A 22795-nucleotide genomic window follows, 5' to 3' on the forward strand; every position below is an offset into this window, starting at 1 on the left:
AGAGGGCCTCAGTGCTCGCCACAGAAAGATGGACAAGTGCTGCTTTGTGTGTGTGTGTGTGTGTGTGTGTGTGTGTGTGTGTGTGTGTGTGTGTGTGTGTGTGTGTCTGTGTGTGTTAGGTAGAGCAGCAGAATGAAGGAGTGCGTTATTACTTCATCTTCATAATCAGAGCTTTGCCTTATTTTTCTCATGTCTCACATCAGTTGATATATATATATAGAGAGATTTTCTATTTCTAAAAGCACGGTTTCTGTAGCAGAAGCCAAAGTAAGAATTTCATTGTACAGGACTGTATATATGACAAATTAAGGAACTTTGAAACATCAATGTGAGCTTTCTCAAAAGAGGATTTCTCAAGATCTCAAAAAGGATGTGAACATTTAGTCCTGGTGTAATATCATGAACAGCCTCTGGACTCATATAAACCTGTATATTCTGTCATAAAGCACATGAACGAATGAATTAATGCTCGTCTCAAGTTCAACAACCGACCTGAACTCATTCAGCTCGACTCAATATCGCAGCTTCATTCCCCCAATCGCTACCGAGTCTCGAGCACAAGATGGCGGCGTTGGGAATATTTTGGCTTCATTTTCTGGTGAAAGGGAGGAAGTGGAGAGGTGTCGTTCGTCTTTGTTTGCAGTTTGTGGTTGTTACCAGTCTCAGCTTGAACTGGTCTCTTCACTGGTCTCTTCACTGGTCTCTTCACTGGTCTCTTCACTGGTCTCGTCACACCGGACTCAGAATCCCGTGTCGTGACCGTTCAACAACAGCTCGACGGGACACGAACCTGCCCTTTCAGTTCCTTAATGATTTCTCTTTTTTGTTGTGGAATAAAAATGTCCACCAGTGTGTAGCCTGATAACATCCCCCGGCCCTCAGCCGCACCAGAGGCAGCAGCTGTCAGACGCTTGTTTTCCTCTGAGAGGCTTCATCAGTATTTTGACAGATGTGTTGTTCTCTTACCATGACAGTGTGGCCCCTGGCCCCTCACTGCTGCTCATTCCTTACAAACAGCTCACGGCACAGTTCGGTCACTACCCGCTTCAAATCAGAGGATACATACTCAAACGTGTTCCAAAGGTTGTAGAGTCATTGTTTATATAATAATTAAAGCAGTGTGGACTAAAGGAATAGATCTGTGCCAAATACATGGAGGCAATAAAAGATAAATGTTGCTTTGACAGCTAATTAGGCTCTTGGTGCAGTTTAGAAAGCCGGCGCGTGTTATCTGAAGCATCTATCTGGATCACGATGAACAGTTAGAAAGTTGGTGCATGACTGTTACGACTTTGGAAAACCTTCTGTTCGGGGTCACAGGGAAGCTGAAGCCTGTTTAAAGCCTGAGGGAGTTTTAGCAGCAAAGACTGAGTGTAAAGATCGACGTAGACTCCAGGTCCAGAAGGTGAAGCCGATGCTTATGTGCCTGAAACCTGTGTTCTCTTTAATGACCAGCAGGGGGCGACTCTGCTGGTCGTTTCTATAGAAGTCTATGAGAAAATGACTCAACTAAACACTTTCCAAAAGAGTCTATGTCTCAATCTCTGGTTTCAAGTCTTCTTCAATACAGATGATGTTCATTTTGTGAATAATGAGTCAAATAGACCATAAAGCACCGGATGTATTGAGGGCGTAGATACCATGTGATTGACAGCTGTCAGGCTCCACCCCCTGCTCCTCCAAATGTGGCTACTTCTGGTTTGTAAAAAACAAGATGGCGCTGTACAGAATGTCAAATTGCAGGCCTCAAAATGGCAGCTCACAAACCAGTGAATCAGTTTCATCTCCATCGGGACCTTTTGATTCTGCAGCTCGTCCTCGGTGAGATCAATGTATCGTAAACCAGGTCGTGACTTTTCTCTCTCTCCGCTTCTCCCCAGACGGTGCTGACCGCACATCAACAATATGAAATGAGGACCTGAGTGAGAGCAGCAGGACGCCGCAGGTTCACGAGGCTCTCTCACGAAAAAGTGACCTCGAGGTCACCAGCCCTCCCGTCCCCTCTCCCTGTGGCCAATGGTAGAGCTCAACCAAAGGACCGGGCGGGATCCAGGAAACACAAGCGAGCCGATCATCACACGGCGAACACAAGCGACCACATTGGCACTGACCATCGGGTTGGAGAACAAAAAACGCACCTCCTGCTCCGCCCGCAGTCACCTGCATCAACGGCCTGGACAGTGTGTGCGTGTGTGTGTGTGTGTGTGCGTGTGTGTGTGTTTGTGTTTGTGTGTGTGTGTGTGTGTGCAGCCCCCCCACCCCCCACCCCCTCGCCTGCAGTCCTGTCAGCCACGGCAGAAAGGGAGATGCTGGCCTGTGGATCAGGGCCCAGTGAGACTGAGTCCCCTTCCCCACACGACACCTTCTGGTCCCCGCACACTGACCACAGCTTGTGGCATCTTTCAAATCCATAACAGTACCTCAGACCCGGAAACAAGAGGAGACACGAGGACGCAGACGGAAGTTTAGGATTTCCAGCGAGGACAGAAAGGCCTCTTGCTCAGCGTTGGGTGGCAAAAAAAAAAAAAAAATCATTTATTTTTGTTGTATGTATTTATTGTTTACATAATGTTGCTACTTTCAAAGGGTACAGAAACATGTATGACTTTCAATATGACTTGTGTAATATTCTGTAAAGCCTCGGCCGTGCACCACCTTCACGTCCCACAAGTAGCTAGTTTACAACCAACATGCTTTTTCTTTATTTTATCAGCCAAGAACAAAGAGACAGTGACCTGGGGGGGGGGTGAGAAGTAAGGAGGAAGAGCAGATGTGAGATAAGGAGGACGAGAGGAAGAAGGTGAGGAGGAGAAAGACAAAGAAAGTAGAAGAGGAAAGAATCGAGCTGAGGTGACGGTGGAAAGGGAAGCGGATGTTTCAGAGAAAGACGTCAGAGGCAGGACCTTTGATTGGCTGGAGGTGACGGAGGAAGATGATGTCATGTCTAACCGTGTCGTGAGTTGGAGGTGAAGCTGCATATCGTGTATCCGCAGCTATGAGCTGTAAGAACTCTGTGAATTCAGAGCTTTCGTGAAAAAAAAAACGTTTTTTTTTCGAAAAGACATAAATGGGAGATTTTGAGGCGGCGGCCGTGTCGTCAGTGGGATCTGCCTGCACGTCCAGATGCTGGGTTCAGTTACTTTCTCTAAACGCAGGGTGAAATGCTTAAGCTGCATGTTCCAGCTGAATGTCTTTCTCAGAAGATTGTGAAATGTGCGAAGCAGGAAAACAGAAACAGGAGGTCGGTTTGGTTTCCACGCGGACCGCGTTGCCGAGGCCGATTGCAACACCAGAGGAGTGACACACTGTCGATCCATGAAGGGAAGTCGTCCCAGAGATTGTCCCGTTAGTGCAGACTTCCGCCTGCTGGCCGGTCCGTGGACACGCAGGCTCGTCCGCTCACAGATCGTCTGTCAGTGCAAGCCCACGTGGAATATATTTTCCTTTTTTTTTTTAGATTCTGAATCTCACGGTTTATTCTGTGTCTTAATATTTATCCTCAGTTTATTGTGTATGGAAAACAGACTTTATACGAATAGGTTTATATTGAAATAAGCTGGTTAGGAATCTCCTCCCTGTGCCATACAGAGACTCCTGAGTGGTCGTCATCGAGGGCTATTGATTATTATTGTTGTTGTTTAGGTTCTTCTGTAGTTTGTTGCAATTCAATAGAACTTTCTTTGTATCCTGCACTTGATAATGTGATAACACTAAAAATCCAAAGGTTCAAGGCTCAAGTTACAGTTTCGTGCTTCGGAGTCGGATGAAACGAAGCAGATTGAAGAGACGAGCTCGACTCTGATGCTCGACGGAAAAGACAGAGGTCGAGCGGTCGAATCACAAAAGGTGTCGATGTTCGATCCCGCAGCAGAGACGAGAAGCTCCTGGTGCGTCTGAGACTAAGTTCATGTTTGTGCATGTTTTAACTCGTCTGACAAAAAGCCATTGGTTTTATTATGGTCAGCTCAGGTGCAGGGTTTTTATTTTTAATCTGCACCTGTAGTTAAATTACCCAAATAATAATTTGGACAAAGTGATGGATGAACTTTTTCACAGGTTACCTGCGAGTTTAACTAACCAGCAGTGATGCGTTCAGGGTCTGACCTGGATCATAGGAGATAAAACATGCAGAAGCTATCGACTGGTTGAACGTGACGTCAGATCTCTGCACACACACAGACACACACAGACACACACAGGTTTAGTGTGTGAGGGAACGAACATGAAGATTCCACCAAAGCACGAATGTGACGTGAACCTTTTCATCCTGAAACTGGCGTCGCACGTTTGACGTCGTTTTTATCTGATGCTCTTCAGCATCGAGATCTCATCACACTCACTGTCTGAGTGTCACTGCCACATGAATCAGTACTTAAATACAATTATTTATTCTTTTTATTTCATAATTTTTTGCAGAGGTGATACTTTTACTCATTTAGGTGTATTATTATTTAAAGTACCATATGTATTAACATGTTATGGCTGGTGACCATACGTACATCTCAAATATTAACATAGTTATTGTTGACTTCTCTCTGTTGTTGTTTTGTTGCCGTTGTTGCTCTATAACCATGTTTGTATCTATCGGTGTCATGTTGAGGTTTTGTTTTTGAGAAGTTTCCGTCTCACGTCAGACGAGCTGTCGGGCAAAAGAAATAACCGAAACCAGTGGTGCGGTTTCCTTTTGTTGTGGTCTGTAGCGGGCCAGGAAGTAGACGGGTCCACTCCGGGCCTTCGTAGACTAGGATGTGAGATGTGGAGTCTGAACTCGGTGCTGTGGACGTGTTATTCACTTTAAGACTTTCAGTGGGAGACGATGTCCAGATGTGTTACTTTGAGCATGAGCGGCTTTATTCTGTATTTTTCTTATTGTGAACAAATCCCATGAAAAAGACAAATTCAACAACTTGTTCTCTCAGTATTTTACATTTTTAGTCAAAACTTTCCGTGTGTGTGTGTGTGTGTTTCTCACCGATTCTGATTCATACAATTGTAGAAACAGTTTGAAAATAGGAGGTTGTGTTTTCTTTTTGTGTGTCTGTTTGCAGGATTACACACAAACTACTGAACTGATTCCCATGGTTTCAGGACCAAGGGAGAACTCACAGACTTTTGGAGCAGATTTGATTAAGAGGTTGAATCCAGGAGTTCCCATTAGAAGCTCATTTCTAGAGCTCATTGTAAAATTGGGTGAATTGATTTATAAGTGATGACTTACTGACTTTGCAATGTTAAAGAAAGTAGATCTGCAGCTTAATCTACATCTGCACCAAAAATCTGTTTAGTGGTTTTTGTGTAATCCTGCGTACAAGTACACAAACGGGTGTCAACAACTTCCTCGGCCGGAGGGAATAACCCACAAACAGGAAGCGACTACTTCCAGCAGGTTAATTCACATCTGACACCACAACAGATGTGTTTGTTTCCAACAGAGGAGATGAACTACAGTGTATGAATGTACATGACATGACAGTTTAACACACACAGACACACACACACACACTCAGTACTTGTTAATTGATTAATTGGTGATTTCTGTCTTTTCATGGGATTTGTTGACGGGAAGAAAACCTCCCGCAGCCTTTAAATGGTTTTACATCACCTGTTAAATCGAAACCTGCAGCCGTTCAATAGGAAACACAATCCAAGGGATTATCGAACCTGTATTATTTTTATTGACTTTCATATCAAACATATTGATGCAAAGTTCGGGAGCTTGAATTCCGCTTTCTCATCTGTTGCCACGTTTTTTTTTTCTGGAGCTAGCGTTCAACCGGTTTACGTGATTATTTTTCTGGATGAAGTAACAGAGCAACACGTTTTGTATTTTAGAGTTCAAATCGCCGCCTGTGGTTTTCCTGCAGCAGCTCTGGGTCAAGGAGGCGTCTGAACCCGGAGCGGGACGCTGGAGGGGTTCGGCTCCGAGGTTCTGGATCAGTACGCGTCTCCAACCAAATGCTTTATTTAGACTTTCCTCTGAACGCATATCAGCTCGGTGGGGGGTCCAGGGAAGCTTCTGCCGCTGTGCACTCTGCAGTATTAACAGTTAGACAACGCCTCGTTATTCCAAAAAAAAAAACCCTACGTACTCTAAGTCGAGACATATATGCTGTTTTGTATCTTTCTGTTTTCATGGATTCTGCAGTTTATTCAGTTTGTGTCGATGAGGAATGAAGAGTTTCTTCTTGTTTTGTAAAGCAGCTCGACTGTGCTCCTTCACTTCATTTAGTTTTATTTTATCAAAGAGCCGATGTCCTGTATTGACTGCAGGCTTACGTATATATTTGACAAAAGAATATTGTATGTTTAATAATAAAAAAAAAACCCAGAAAAAAGACAAAAAAAAAACTGAGGAAAACAAAAAAACCGCAGAGAAAAAGAAAAGGAGGGAATTGAGAGAGAGAGAACAGGTGTAATTTATATTTTAAAAACTGCATGCACAAGGCTGGGAAAGTCATATTTAGAATAACAAATGGCAGTGCCTTCTTTTTGTACTCGAGACATTTACCCCAAAATGTAAATGGTTTTATATGGACGTTAAAAAAAAAAAAGAAAAGGTGAAATGTTACAGCAGCCGTGTCGGCTCACGTTCACACTGCAGCTCAGAGCGATGACGGATTTCCTTTGTTCTTATTGTCTTTCCTTTGATCTGATGTATGGTCGCGTGTCTTTCTGCCTGATCACTGTGCCTTAATCCACTGACAGTTCAGCCCTAACGTTGTTTTTATTTTCAATTCATTTCTCAACTGTTAATTTCCTCGTTCTCTCAAAAAGTAAAAAATATTCACCCACAGAGCCCAAATTTATTCCTTTTTGATTTTATTCCTTTTTATTTTGTGTTTTCCATGGGAGCTGTAACCATGATACATTGATTCTTACAATTCTTAAACTATGACAGTTTAAAAAAACAACCTAAATCACTTCTGCATCAGTGAGATGCTTCAGTTTCACCCTGAGATCATTGTGCACACTCAGGTTTTTACTGATCCAACGTGCTGCAGGTGATGATGTTCTTTTGATTCAAGTTTTATTTATTTCTTCAGAAACCATCCAACATTTGTTGAGTTCTCACAGGAGAAGAAAATTCTCCTCGTGTTGCTTGAAAAGCCAAAAAAACCCGTAAACTCCACTCTGTGTTTCTCCTTGTTGTCGTTGATGAACCGCTTTTAAAATGGGTTCAAATTTTTAAAAAACTAGCTTCAGTATTTTCTAATGAATAAACCTTGAATGTATATTTTGGCTTTAAAACCTTCACATCCTCCAATGACAGCAGCTTCGTGTCTGACAGACTAAATGTGAAAGTCAAACTTCCACCTGAACGTTGAAGCAGTGTGAGCGTGAGCTGCTGTTTCTGTTTTCTGTAGGTACTTTTATTTTTAATGCTGATATGAAGTTATGAATTATTCTGGTCTGTACAAAAAAAAAAAATTGTGTGAGTGGGAGTGTGTGACAGTGAGGATGTGTGTGTCTGTGTGTGTGTGTGTTGGGAAAAAAACGTTCAAGTGTTTTTATTTCAATGTCTCTTGCTGTAATTTTGTCGCGACAAACCAGAATGCTGTGATTTGGCATGCCCCCGTTATACATAAAGAAAAAAAGTTGTAACTCCTCCCACGTGTCTGTGTGCGTGATTCACTGTCGACCGTGAAACCGGGTTCAGGCCTTCAGATGGACTTCAGGAAAAAGGGTTTAAACCAAAGTACGTCGATGAATTCAACACCTGAACTCTTAAACTTCTCAAAAAGGTGTTTCCTCTAAAGAATAACTCTTTTATTTCTGAAGAAAGTTGTATCTATAGAAAACAAAAAAACTCATCTCTAAAAACCTGTCTGCAGATGTTGTGCAGCAGCTTCAAACACTGACCTCCTCCTCCTCCTCCTCCTCCTCCTCCTCCTCCTCCTCCTCCTCCTCCTCCTCCTCCTCCTCCTCCTCCCGCTGTCACATCTTTGACTCAACTTCTTTCAAACCTAAAATCTTTGTTTGGAGGCTTGAATATTTTTTATGAGTTGAAACTACTCTACAGGCTTTGATTCCATCCCTGAAAAAATTTGCTCCAAAACCTTTTATAAAGTTTGAGCAGAATCATGAAAATGACTCCAGTTGAAGTCAAGTTTGAAGTTCCACCACTAGAGGGAACTAAAGGGACACTCTGGAGTTTTCACACTGGAGTTTGTTGAGCAAACTTTTAATTCTTGGTTTTATTGGATCCAAACTTGAACAAAGTTCAACCTCTCGGACAATAACTGTGTGTTTTCATCTTTTCTTCACAGGTGAACGATTTTTATCTTCTTTTAAACCTGAACATGAGCACAAAGGGTTTTTTTTATCTTCATTTGAATTAATATTTGTGAGTTTTCCTCAGTATTTCCCAGTCATGAGTAAATATAAATAATGTTTTCTCATGATAAAAAAGATGAAATGACCTGAACCTGAGAAAACAACAGGTGAAATCAAAAAGTGATGACTCATGGTGAGGCTGTGATTTGGGTTCAGATCTGATGATTCGGACTGAAACTCCACAAAAACAGTTTTAAATCCTCCGGCACAATAATCCCACGTTTGATTTAATTACTTTATAACCACAGAGGAAATACTTGTCAGTTAAACTCTGCAGTTTTTAAATAATCGTGGAGATAAACGACGACGATGAAACACAGAAAAACACAAGGTCACAGTTTTTATCACAGTTTCGAACGTAAAACTGCAGAAACACGTGAACGTGATGTTACGAAACTCTCTCTCTCTCTCTCTCTCTCTCTCTCTCTCTCTCTCTCTCTCTCTCTCTCTCTCTCTCTCTCTCTCTCTCTCTCTCTCTCTCTCTCTCTTCCCCCACACTTTGTGTTTTCTTGTGCAACAGTTGATTCAGAATCCACAGTTAGTTTTTATTCTTTCGCTGCTTTTCCAGTCTCTAAACTCCTCCTCTGCACTTTCACAGATTTCGAGCTTCGAGCTGAAACGTTTAACTTGTTCAGGACGTTTCTCAACTTTGATTTTCTGCAAACACTTATATTTTCAGCTGGATTCATCAGAGCATTTCAGCAGCTCCGCGTTCACACTGCGTTTTCAGCAGGAAACACCTTTTCAAGTTGGTTCTACTGTTCGAGATGAGGAAAGACAAAAGTAAACGGTGATGCAACATTTGAGGAAAAGTTCAGTTCGCTGCAGATGTTGTTTTTCAGTCTAAACATCTGTGTGAGGTTTTTCAGTGCAACACACACACACACACACACACACACGTCAGCGTCTGATGAAGAATCACACGGTCGTCGTCACAGACAGTCAATTTATTTTCTTTGATTAAAAAGTCTTTGAAATCAACACAGTACATAAAGTGACAATGATGGTGAAGGGGCCAAAGAAACAGGCCGACCTTCTCAACAAGGCCACGGATACAACAACATCTTCCCTCAGACACACACACACACACACACAGACACACAGACACACAACTCCAGTTAAAACCTTCCAAAATCTGTGTGGGGACATTATGACGCACGGAGATTTAAAAAAGCACAAAGACACACACACATGTCCACAGTGTTCATCTGCTGGGACGACAACTGTAAAGAAGAAAACACACACACACGTTTAATTTTACACTTTTCATTTTCCTCTCGTGGAATCTTAAGCTTCTGAGTCTGCAGCGTCACCGTGAAGTCGTTTTTTGGTTTGAATCGAGAGGCGAGTTGGCACAAAGATCTTCACGCAGGACGGAGAGGATAACATTAATATGTATCATCATCATAATACAAATATCTGGTGTCGTTTTCAGATGAAGCTGCTTCATGGAATCAGTTCGAGTTTTAAATCAACTGACGTTTAACCACAGACTGAAAATCAAGATGGATGACATGACGGCTCCCAAAAGGTCACCCCCTGGTGGTCGGCTGCAGCATAGCTCATAAACACTGTCTCCTCCGTGTTAGTAGATGGGACCAAACAAAAAAGTCAAATAAAAGTTTGTCGAAGTTGCTTTCTGTCATTTTCTTATCACACTGATGTTTGTTTAATGGTAAAAAAAACCCCGGCTGAGACGTCATGATTGACAGCTGAGGCTGACTCCTGATTGGTTAAGAGCATGTATGGGCGGGGCATCGTTACCATTATCACGAATGCACTGACTCTGACTGCAAGTGATGTCATCGATACAAAATGGCGACATTCGTCATCCGAGTTGTGTTTGGCTTCATTTCTGGAGGAAGTGGAGACACGTCGTCCATCTTTGTTTACGATCTAAACAAGACTGAGTAAACAATGTTTGTTTGTAAAAGAAAAGTTAACGCTAATTCTGGAAAAACTAACCAGTTTTTCTTTCTTTCCAACAAAACTTTATTAATCGACTGTCTGGACGCGTGTTTATGAAACAAATCCCCGATTTGTCATTTGATCTGTGAAATGTCGGAAAACTGAAAGACTTTGAATTTGAAACAAAACAAATCATTAAAAAAAATGTTTCTTTGTCTGAGCAGATGAAACATTTTGTTGATTTTTGAGGTGAATAAAACCAGCGATTAATATCTAACGTTGTTTTAAGTTCATGTGCATTTAAAGAAAAGCTCATTTTAATGTTTGCTGTAAATGAAAATAATCTCAGAGGTGATTTTGTTTTTACACAAACTGACCAGCGTCCCTGACCTGACGTTTCATGGTGGATCTTTTTTCCTCTAAACTCTTGGTTTGTTACGAGGTTGATAACTGATTGACTGACACACACACACACACACACACACACACACACACACACACACACACACACACACACACACACACACACACACACACACACACACACACACACACACACACACACACACACACACACACACACACGTGGACAAAAGGGCTAAAGTCCTGTGGCCTGAAAGTAAACAACAAGTCCTCAACCTCTGACAAACTGTCCAGTAACGTTTGACCAGATCTGACCGTGTAAAACCAGTGGACACACACACATACAAACACACACACACACACACACACACACACACACACACACACACACACACATTTAGCAGGATGGCTGGTCCGTGCAGGTGGAGGTAACCCAGGCAACAGGAGGAGGAGGAGGAGGAGGAGCTTCATCCTCCTCAGCTCCGGATCAGCGTCAGAAACTCGTCTCGGGTTTTTGGATCTTCTCTGAAAACTCCCAACATGGTGCTGGTGACGGTTTTACTGTTCATCTTCTGAACGCCACGCATCACCATGCACATGTGACTGAGGAGGAGAGAGGGAGAGGGGTGAACGGCAAGACAGGAAAGAAGGAAATAAAAATGAAGACGTTAAATTAATGAAGAAAGGAATTAAAAAAAGAAAAGGAGGAAACAAAAAGAATAAATAAAAAGAAATGAGGTGATGAAATATAACGGAGGAGGTGAAAATGAACTGAAATGAAGAAAAAGAAGAGAAAAATATAAAATTTATAGGAAACAAAGTGAAGTAAAAGTAAAGTATAGGAAGTAAAATGCTTTGAATAATTCAAATAAATGAATCAAATGAAAATGAAGAGCAGAGTTGAGAAGTAATATTAAAACAGGTGGTTGAAGAAAAGGAAATGAAATGATTCAATAAAAGTAAAAGATAAAGCGACACATGAGAAAACAAGAAGGAGGGAATAAAGAAGGTGAAGCGAGAGAAAAGGAGGAAAAGATGAAAAGTAAAAGTGTCGTAACCTACGTTGCCTCGATGACCACGCCCACCCCGGTGGGCTGCAGGGCCTCGGTGATCGCCACGGCGATCTGTTTGGTCAACCTCTCCTGAACTGAGGTCGTTCAGACGCACGAACATCAAACAGGATAAAGAGAAAAACACAGTTTGAAAAAAAAAATAAACTGAACTGAACTGCGGAGGAATTAGTCACTGATTCATACCTTGTAGTCGCCGACTGTAGATTTCAACAATCCTGAGGAGAGAGAAGACGAGTAAGATCGGAGGAAGTAATCGGATACTTTATTTAAGTTAAATTCAGTGAAAACAAGTTGTTCTGTGACTTTACAATAAAAAGCTGCAGCTGCTTTTCAGACGTGAAAAACCCACGGATCCTCCGAGACGACCTTCCACCTGCTGCTCTTCTCTCTGACTGAAAACACTTTGGACAAATTCGACCTCGTCCACCTCGAAGAAAATGTCACGCGAGCACACGGACGTGAAGGAAAAGAGCAAAAGCTGCTTCGTACGTTTGAGGGTAAAGAAGCTGCCGCTCTGTTCTTCTCACCGGGCGATTTAAAGGAAACGTTCTCATCAATCATCTCTGAATCGTGACTTTATGTTCATGCTTGTTGCAGCAGCTCTTACGTCATGTCCACCATGTCGGAGCCGGATCTGAACTCGATCGGCAGTTCGATCCCAGTCACCTTGGGCAAGAGACCGAACCCCCAAAATTAGTTTGAAGCTCCGCCCCTCCGATGTTCGTCTTTACTGAAACACGAAAATGGAATTTCTCTCCAAAGACGTTTTATCACCTCCAGTATTTTTCGCTTTCTCTCCGAAGCTTTGCAGGTTTTTTAATTAGCGCCACCCAGTGTTCAGCAGAAGCTGCAGCAGGCGACAACTCACCAGTGTAGTAAGAGCTTTGTTTTTGTCTTAATGGTGTGAATGGTTCAGCTGTACTGAGTGTGTGCGTGTGCATGTGCGTGTGCGTGTGTGTGTGTGTGTGCGGGGTGTTAGTGTGATAAGCCTGAAGGTATTGGGGTCAGTGGAATCAGATTCTACACGAGTACACACACAAACACGTTTTAATAATCAGCTTAAACGCACACCAGCTTTCTCTGACACACACACACACACACACACACACACACAGACACACACACAGGGAGTGTGTCCTCACCTGGCCAGCTTGCTGAGGCCGAGGACTCTCTTGTTGGGGAGGTAACCGATGTGAACCTGCACAGAGAGAAGAGTTCACGGTCAGTTGTTTGATTTCTCCCTGGCGTCGGTGAGACACAGACATAAAGTACGACACAGTTTCCTCTGAACTACACAACACAAGAGCAAGTGAGTTTTATATTTTTTTGAAATATTCATACAGTTATAGTGGATTTTCCATCACACAGCATTCACACACACCCAAGACCACTTCAACCGCTTTTCCCCCCGAGCCACAGCACTGAACAAGCAGCGGAGAATGAGCCACCGGGAGAGAGCTGGTGGATCGCGGGCGTATAAACCACACGAACGAAACCTAAAAACTTTTAAAAAATCACTCTCACAACGTTGAAGAAAGTAAATAATACCCATTCAAACACGGAAACGGAATTATTCTCTGGGAAATCTGTCAAAATGTCCAAAAAAATCCAATCTCACAATGGTAATAAAAAATGTGTGTCTCATCCTTACGACACAAGATCATCAACGAGGAAGAGAAAAGTAAAACAGGATTTCAATATGAACGTCAGAGAGAAACAGACGAGCAACAGACGAGCAACAGACGAGTGGTCGGCTGGAGAATCGCGGCTGTAATCGTCTGGAGGCTCTGATTCTCTTACACGTGTTCGCTCCACTCAAATGTCAAATTCAATTTGTTGACGAGACGAGAGAAAGGGCAGCAGCAGCAGAGGGGCTGCAAATATCTCTTCTCCTTCTTCTTCTTCTTCTTCTTCTTCTTCTTCTTCTTCCTCTTCCTCTTCATCCCTCTGTGCATCAAAGACATCAACCGAGCGCCTCCACTTATCTGCTCGTGTTGTTCACATTTACTGGAACAAGCTGTGAGCGACAGTGGAGCCACGTTAAAAAACAAGAATCATCTCCACACGGACGAGCAACAGGGACACGACAAGAGGAGGATGTGTGTGTATATATATATATATATATAACCTCTGAACAGTTGAGATAAACTGTTCAGGTGCAGCAAACATGGAAACAGTCACACAGCTGGATGAAGAGGAGGATGAAAAGGAGGAGAAGAAAGAGGAAAGAAGTGGGGTGGATGAAGAAGTAGAAGAAGGTGGATGAAGAGGAGGAAGAGAAGGATGAAAAGAGGGGAAGCGGAGGATGAGGACAAGTAAGAGCAAGGGGATGAGAATTAAGAGGAGGACGAAGAAAAGGAGGAAGAGGAGGAGGAAGAGGATGATAAGCAGGAACAGAGGAAGAGGAGGAGGAAGAGGAGCACAGTAAGTGTTGAGTCACAGACTGACTGACAGATGAGAGGTTATTAAAGAGGCGAAAGGAGGAGAGGGAGGAGGTTCAGGAAAATAAACAGCCACCTGGTGTCACCACACACACACACACACACACACACACACACACACACACACACACACACACACACACACACACACACACACACACACACACACACACACACACACACACACACACACACACACACACACACACACACACACAGTGATTCATCAGAGCCCATTTAAACAGTGGAAAAGCTTCAGCTGCCTCTATTGTCTTAACTGACGAGCACCTGCAGGCGATGGAGGGATAAGAGAGAAAGAGAGAACGAGTGAAAGAGAGAACGAGTGAAAGAGAGAAGAGGCCAATCAGGCTTCAGATGAGGGCGATGATGTCAGAGAGAGGGAAGTAAAACAAGTGCAGGATAAACAGATCCCAGCTAATCTGATTGTTTCTCATGTTCTGTCTCCAGATTAAACACAGACCGATGTTTCCTCAGATAAACGTCTGAGGCAGTTTCTTAAAATCAAATCATGAAGATTTAAAGCTTCGTCTGAAGCTCACGACAAACCTGAACACACACTTTCTACTTTCTAGAGAAGAGAAGAGAAGAGAAGAGAAGAGACTAGAAGAGACTAGAAGAGAAGAGACGAGACGAGAAGAGACTAGAAGAGAAGAGAAGAGACTAGAAGAGAAGAGAAGAGACGAGACTAGAAGAGACTAGAAGAGAAGAGAAGAGAAGAGAAGAAAAAGAAGAGACTAGAAGAGAAGAGAAGAGAAGAGAAGAGACAAGAAGAGAAGAGAAGAGACTAGAAGAGAAGAGAAGAGAAGAGACTAGAAGAGACTAGAAGAGAAGAGAAGAGACTAGAAGAAAAGAGAAGAGAAGAGAAGAGAAGAGAAGAGACTAGAAGAGACTAGAAGAGAAGAGAAGAGAAGAGACTAGAAGAGAAGAGACTAGAAGAGAAGAGCTAAAGAGAAGAGAAGAGACTAGAAGAGAAGAGAAGAGACTAGAAGAGACTAGAAGAGAAGAGAAGAGAAGAGAAGAGACTAGAAGAGAAGAGAAGAACTAGGAAGAGAAGAGAAGAGAATAGAAGAGAAGAGAAGAGAAGAGACTAGAAGAGAAGAGAAGAGAAGAGAAGAGAATAGAAGAGAAGAGAAGAGACTAGAAGAGAAGAGAAGAGAAGAGACTAGAAGAGAAGAGAAGAGAATAAAACACAAACAAGTAAAACAATAAAACTAAATAAAGGCCAAAACTGAACAGTCAGTAGCCAATGGAGTTTGGTCTGAAGATCAATCAATCAATCAGACTTTATCAGTAAAGTACTTTAATACAATAAAAGCTTTACGTTAGTAGAATGTCAGAAGAGCTCAAACCTCTCAACAGTCTCAAGTTACACTCACAGAAAACCGTCCTCTAAACGTGTCTGTGTTGTTGTTCTCCAAGAAATCAAACCAGCGGGGAAAACAGGACAAACTGGTCTGAGGTAACAAACCGTCTCTCTGTTTCTGTGACGACGACAACAACAACAACAACAACAACCAGCAGCTTCTTCTGTTCACATAAAGACCTTTGTGCTGAAAAGGTGGATTGTGGTTGAGATCCTGGACAGAGACAGAGCTGGTTTAGGAAATGGAAAATTCATGAGAAGTAAAAAAGTGTTGATGAGCTAAAGTACAAATGTGCAAAGTTTAAATTAAAACCGAGCGCTAGTGAACCAGATGTGCAGCCGTACAGATGTGCATCGATTCTTTCTGAATCCAGCCGCTGTCTCACACCTGAACTAAACCCTGTAATTCAGTATTGTCCATTTTTTATTTTGTATTAATTGCTAAGTCGATAAAAGAGAGAAAGAGAAAATTGCGAAAAATGAAGAGTGACATCTTGAGTTCGATCAAAAGTCTCAGGCTGAAAATCTGAAATTAATCTTTCAGTGACGGTTTAAATCATCTTTATATCCGCCTTCACCTGGGTGTGTGTGTGTGTGTGTGTCTGTATCTGTGTGTGTGTGTGTGTGTGTGTGTGTGTGTGTGTGTGTGTGTGTGCCTCACCCTGCCGAAGATGGGCACCAGGTGATGCTCACACATGGAGAACATGTCGATGTCTTTGACGATCACCATCTCGTCGTGGTCTTCGTCGAAGATGGCGTCGTTCAGCACGTCTGCAGAAAAAAAAATAAAAATAAACGAGGGATGAAATGAAATGAAAAGAACAAAATCTTCCTGATTGCACCTGAAAAATATGAAGTTTATTATTATTATTATTATAATTGAACTCCGCTGACTTACTTCATTCAAATTCGACTGCAGCTTCAATATTTAATCATTGATTTGATCGATTTGCTTTTATGACTTTTCAGTTTTCAGACATTTTATAATGTGTCTAAAATCCTCCCTGCATCACGGTCCCCACCCTCGGGGACACACAGGCTCCGCCCACAGCCTCGTCACGTGACGCCCGGTCACCTCGACCGCCCTCTTCATCGTCGCCGCCGCCGTTTCTCTCCTGCAAACACCGTCGTCTAATTATAGCTCCGCTCCTTCCTGTTGTCGCTTTATTGCATTTTTCGGTCGCCGGAGGCTCAATAAACCGTCGTTATCAGTTTGTGATGAGGACGACGCCTCTCGCTCTCGCCGCCGCACTTTTTAATTTCCTGCCTCGCTATCTGTGAGAGGAAGAGGGAAGGAGGTGGGAGGTGTGGGGGGGGGGGTCACCTGAATAACAGAGAGCACACTGACTTGTTGCTTCCGTCTCTGCTGCTTATTGTGTTTGCTTGTGACGCAGTTTGAGCGACACCACGGAATCGTTCATCGTGCCCTCGTCTTCATCGTTCAAGAGCCAAATCAAGATTCTTAGTCTTCCTCATATTTTCTGAAGAAGTTTGAACCATATTTGGATAATTTCACACTTTTCGGCGATGACGACAGGAAGCATGAAAAGCTACAACCAAACAAAACTAACCAGATCAAATGAAACAACGGAACAAACACTTTTCTGACGTCAAACCTGAGGCGTCAAAAACTGGGATTCTGGGACTCAGTAGGATTCGTCCCCTGGGGACCATGACAACAAAATCTCATGGTTCTTCAAACAGTTGTTCAGATATTTCGGTCTGGACCAAAGTGATGAGGCGACAAACCAGCCGAACAGTGAGTCACCTAAACATCTGCATGAGATCAGAACCCAGCTGAGGGAGGTTGTGGTTGTCTGAGGTCGATTCTTCTTCACCAGTTGAACCAGTTGAACCAGTTGAACCAGCTCCGGGACACTTTAGTTATTAACCCACAAAGAAGAACAACGGATCGCTTCAGGCCGACGCAGTAACAAAGTTTTAATCCTGTTCCCAAAGTTTTCTAATCAAGGACAAAGTAAAGAAACGTCGCTGCTGATAACCTTGTTCCCACAAAGTTAATAATGTTCAAACACAACAAAGACTAAAGAAACACACAATAAACCTGGTTGGTGTTCCTGTCTGAGAAGTAACCATCAGCAGTTGGTGTTGTACACGTGGACGTACAGACAACTGCCACTGGGTCACTGGGACGTAGAAGAAAACATAGAAACGTGATCGTTCTCAGGCAGCTCATCTGGGCCGGATTTAAATGAATGATTTCAAAGTGGATTTAAAGACGTTAAGAGATAATGACTCCGTCGCGAAGGGGAAGTCACGCTGGATAGAAACGTGTCGGCATCATGACGGAATCTTATTGATTTTTAGACGTACCTGAAGAAATCGAGCCGAGTCCCCAGAACTCAACGATAAACTTGACAGGAAGTGCAACGGGTTTTTTTAAAGTGATACGAACAATCAACGGGATCATGAAAATAAGAAGAATTTGATGTTATAAACCAGAATTATTCTTTTATTTAAATTCTCACTGCTGATTTTTACACAAGCAGATACAGTGGAAGTTGTTTATCAAACACACACACAAACACAAACACACACACACACACACACACACACACACACACACACACACACACACACACACACACACACACACACACACACACACACACACACACACACACACACACACACACACACACACTGGAGGAAACAACATTAAATCAACCTGAAGTAAATAAAGAGCAGCAGCTGGTCGGACGCTCTGGGTGACAGAGACGAAGCTGGTGTCAGGAAATGACAACGTTGCCCATCATCAGGTCTACGCTCAATAGTGCTGCCTGCTCTGTGTGTGTGTGTGTGTGTGTGTAGATGTCTAACACACATACACACACACACAAAGAGAAGAGGCCATGTGTTGACTCTGTATGAAGCAGGAAACTGTGCAAAGACTAAATAAACAAGGTTCATTCATTGTTCAAACAGTCACGTATGTGTGTGTGTGTGTGTGTGTGTGTGTGTGTGTGCACATTTCCTATACATAGTCGTAACCCTGGGCGTTTGGATGATGCGTGTGTTAAAAGGCAGGGATGTACAGGGGTGACTCATCATCCAAATGCCCAGGGTTACGACTAATGCACACACACACACACACACACACACACACAACACACACACACACACACACACACACACACACACACACTTATATATTTGTTCTCCATCAGGTTTCACATCTGCTGAGTCTCAGGAAATTTGTTTCTCTTTAATTTGAACCCGACGCTCGGACGCCACTGTTGTTGTTGACGTTGTCTGTTGCCGGGCAACCACACAATCAGCTGACGATCTTGAAGGTGTTCTTCTCTCCCTGAACGTGTCGGCCAGCCGTCAGTCAAACAGGTGTTGAGTGGAACACGAGTTTTCTTAGGTTTGAAGTAAAAAAGCCGAACCCTCTCAGACTGTGAGGAGAAAGATTCTCTCGTCTGATAAAAACTCAAGATTTAGGTTCGAGCGTCACATCTGGAGGAAAGTTTGTTTCTCCTCCTGTAACTAAGCTCCTGTTTAATCTCTGCATAACTTCTCTCCTCGCTACTGTTCCGTCACGTGCTCGACAACAAGAGGATTTCAGGCTCACGTTGTGACGAAAGCCGGACGAGGTATCGAACGCCTCACGAGCGCCGACTTATGACGTCTACGATCTCGTTGGCGTAAAACCCGCTGGCGTCTGTTCAACTCTCAGCCAGAGTGTGTCGGACTGTTATTCTCAACGGTCTCTTCCGTCCAGAATTCATTTCCTGCAGTTATTCTCATATACGACCACAGACCTATAAGAGCTCTGTTCGGATTTCATACTGGATCCCAGTCAAACATGACAGTTGAGGGAACAGGTCCCAGCTTCCACCTAATTATAGAGTGAAATGTAGTTTTTGTTTTGAAAGTACAGAAAGTGCTGTAACAATACCTGCATGTGCTTTAATCACTGGAAACATTGATGAAATATTTATTTCACTGTGAGTTTAATGAAGGTGTGAAACAGCACATTCATATAATTCAACTCTCTCTCTCTCAACACTGTTCCAGCTCTGGTTTTAAACTCTTTATAGCATCATATAGAATTATAGTGCACTTTTATATCATGTGTTTCATTTGAACGTGTTTATTACAGCCTGTGTTCCCTTGGCACCACGGGTACATTTCGTTTTTTGTTCCAAGAAGAAGTAAAGTACAGAAGGAAAAGAGTCTTGGTGTTGTTGTATGGATGAGACGTTCATGTGAATTGACACGTGCGCCTATAGAACAATAAAAATATCTGCACGTGTAATCTGACATGCACACATGAGTCCACAGCAACACACTGCTGTTATCTACAGACTCAGGAGCTGTTATCTACAGACTCAGGAGCTGTTATCTACAGACTCAGGAGCTGTTATCTACAGACTCAGGAGCTGTTATCTACAGACTCAGGAGGTGTTGGCTGCTTCTTGCATCATCTGGCACTTTTCCAGGAGGCTTGTGGTGAAAGTGTTTGATCGAACAGCAGAGGTAACGCCGGTTTTCAAATAGAACAGTACATTCTAGTATATCTGGTATTCATATAGAATAGTTTTCAAGCCCCAACAAATCAAAGGGGGGGAGGCTCCGGTAGCAGCCAATCAGCAGAGAGACCGAGCACCGACCACCGCCCGATGAGCAACGCGCACATTTACAACCATCGGTGGCTGAACCAGCAGCTGTCGGTCATCTGCCGACGCTCAGATGAACCAACATCGTCGTATTCAAACCAGAAGATTAGAAAACACGTGAACCACAGCGGTCGTTCCCTCAGTGAGTCGAGGGAGAGAAGAATGTGAGGCCGCCCAGTGACAAGATGCATTCCTCCCTTTAACATTACAGCCTCACACCGAACAACCCCCACACCGCCAAACTGCCTCCAGATGGAGATCTGGAGGAGGCAGGGGCGGAGAACAGGGGGGGCAGACACATGTGGACGTGACACCTCTTCGACATCCAGGTGTGTTTTTAGCACATCTGGATGAAACAGGACGCAGATAAATCTCACAGAGGAATTTGAAGGCGCTGAGGAGCAGAGTCGGGTAAAGACTATGACGATCACATTGAAAAAAAGTATTTTCTAACGTGATCCGATCCCACAAAATGAAACTGGTGCAGCTGTGACATCCAGAGCAGAGGAGGCCGGAGGAGGCACTTTGATGAATTTGGACTTTTGTGCACAAGGAGGTGGTGGAGCTGTTTGTCCAATCAGAGTGCGTTCACTGGGGGGACGATCAGAACATCTCCTCCATTCCTGCTGCATCACCACAAACTGCTCCGACTCACAGAGTCTCTAAAGATCGTGGTGGAGTTTTGACAAGAACCCACAAAACGACAAAGTGCTGAAACTCACCTGAGACCAGTTCTGAGTTTAGTCGATTAAAGTCTAATCTTAAAATGACTCTTCTAGTCCGACTCACAGCCTGAACCCCAGAGACACTGAGTTTATGAATCATAGGAGAAAAGCAGAAAAACCTCATATGGAAAACAACAGATGATCAGTTGCTGATTCATAAACACACTGATTTCCCAAAGAGGGACGAATAGAAGTTGATCTTATCTTAACTTGTGTAATCGATTTATAACTTCAGCTCCTCACATGAAACAGCACATCAATAAAAGTCTGAATATTTATGGTTAATATCTCGTTCACTGAGCTGCAGAAAAAAAAAGCTTGAGGCAAAGACACAGACGATTTAAATTCACTCTGATGTCCTCAGATTACTTCAAAGAAACCAAGTATTTCTACTCAAGTAGTGTACTTGGGGACATTTGTGAGTACTTTAATATACTTCCACTGCACCACATCTGGGAGGAAATGTTACTTTACTCCACATCAGGCTGCACAGAAAGATTTTAATTACAAACTGAATTTCATATCCAAACATGTATTTAGGTAATGTCGTTAAAACCAGATCCAATGCTGCTTTGCATCAGTTAAAATATCTTAGTTTCATATGTTAGAATCATAAATCAAACTCGTGAAACTCAAACAGAAATGCAAGAAAAAAGTCCTGCATTCAGAAGTCTTGAGTAGAAATATGTGCAGCCGCTACAGAAGGACTCTTCCCAACTTCTAATTAGAGGTTACATGTTTTATTAGTGATTTATTACTGTGTAAGCAGATCATAAGCAGCATTTACAAGCTGCACGTGAGGATAATTTAACCAAATCATGTTTCACTTGGTCTATAACAACATTTTATTTATAAACTTCACACTTGCTACGCGTGTTAACTGTTGAAATGCACAAAGCTGAATGTGGTGGAAGAAGTTTCACCTCGAAATGAATGTAGTCGACTTCAAACTCACATCTGATATAAAAGTTTCAGTTTCATATCATCTTCACAAACTAATAAAAGCTGAATCCTGAATATGTGTGTACATGAAAAAGGTGTTGACAGGGGGAAGTGGATCCTGACATGAAGCTTTCATACCTCAGGAAAAGACAAACACTGAATGTTAACAGAGAAATGTAAGAAATAAACACGTTGGGCTGCAGAATGGATCTCCTCGACTTCCACAGACTCCATGTTGTTTCATTCCTGTTTGACGCGCGTGTGTATGAATCATGCACAGGCTGGGTGGAGAGTTTGTAATACTCCTAACAATACTTCATATTTAATCTAATGTTCACTTGTTTTGTGCATCTGTTAAACACCTGTAGTGGAATAAAAGGACAAAGTGGTGGAGGAGTGTGAGTTTATCTTTAAATCAATTTAAAGTGTAAAAAGCTGCTCCGTGGATGAGGAGGAGCTGCCCCTCAGAGCTGCCCCCGGAGGAGCTGCCCCCGGAGGAGCTGCCCCCCCGGACCTGACACCTGTTGACCGCAGGAACAAATCCCGCAGCCTCCTCTGAGCGGATTTGTGGATTTACACACTCACCTATAATTTTCTCCTGGTAGCCCTTGGTGAAGAACTGCATGGCGGTGGCGGCTCTCCAGGGGGTCTTGAGGAGCCCCTGCCGCTGCGGGTCCTCGCCCAGCCCCCGCAGGATGGTGGTGTAGGCGGCGGCCAGGGACGGGAGACTCATCTCGTTGTCCTCCACGCTGCGGGTGCGCTCCTCCCTCCAGCTCTCCGCGCCCGGAGCCTGCGCAGCGCCGCCGGCGGCCGGCCGCTTCACCGGCCCGTCGAAGTGCCCGTTCACCACGGAGCCGCCGTCCCCCGCGTCCTTCTTCTCGCCGGAGCCGTGCTGAGTCTGCTTGGAGGGCTCCATCGCTGCTTCTGGTCCTGGGCCTCAGCTCGCTCCGGTTCCAGGTGAACTTTCTCCCGCAGCTTCTTC

The 22795-nt window shown here is 43.4% G+C and overlaps 2 protein-coding genes across 3 annotated transcripts in view; one reads left to right on the plus strand and one right to left on the minus strand.

Moving 5' to 3' along the window:
• The window catches only part of samd4a (sterile alpha motif domain containing 4A), a 51569-nt gene extending 43962 nt beyond the window's left edge, over positions 1-7607 (plus strand). For both annotated transcript variants that reach the window (XM_035149979.2, XM_035150051.2), the window contains one exon: positions 1881-7607. In XM_035149979.2, coding sequence (XP_035005870.1) covers positions 1881-1909 — 29 coding nt within the window. In that variant the 3' untranslated portion in view covers positions 1910-7607. The remainder of the gene's footprint in view (positions 1-1880) is intronic.
• Positions 7608-9266: 1659 nt separating this feature from the next.
• Positions 9267-22729, minus strand: gch1 (GTP cyclohydrolase 1). Its single transcript, XM_035158586.2, has 6 exons — positions 22399-22729; positions 16165-16274; positions 12821-12876; positions 11862-11893; positions 11668-11752; positions 9267-11208 (listed from the first exon to the last, which is right to left on the minus strand). The coding sequence occupies exons 1-6, from the start codon at positions 22727-22729 to the stop codon at positions 11082-11084; spliced, it is 741 nt and encodes a 246-aa protein (XP_035014477.1). The 3' UTR covers positions 9267-11081.
• Between the last annotated feature and the right edge of the window lie 66 nt (positions 22730-22795).

This window comes from Hippoglossus stenolepis, chromosome 1 (assembly GCF_022539355.2).
Source record: "Hippoglossus stenolepis isolate QCI-W04-F060 chromosome 1, HSTE1.2, whole genome shotgun sequence".
NCBI classification, from domain to species: Eukaryota; Metazoa; Chordata; class Actinopteri; order Pleuronectiformes; family Pleuronectidae; genus Hippoglossus; species Hippoglossus stenolepis.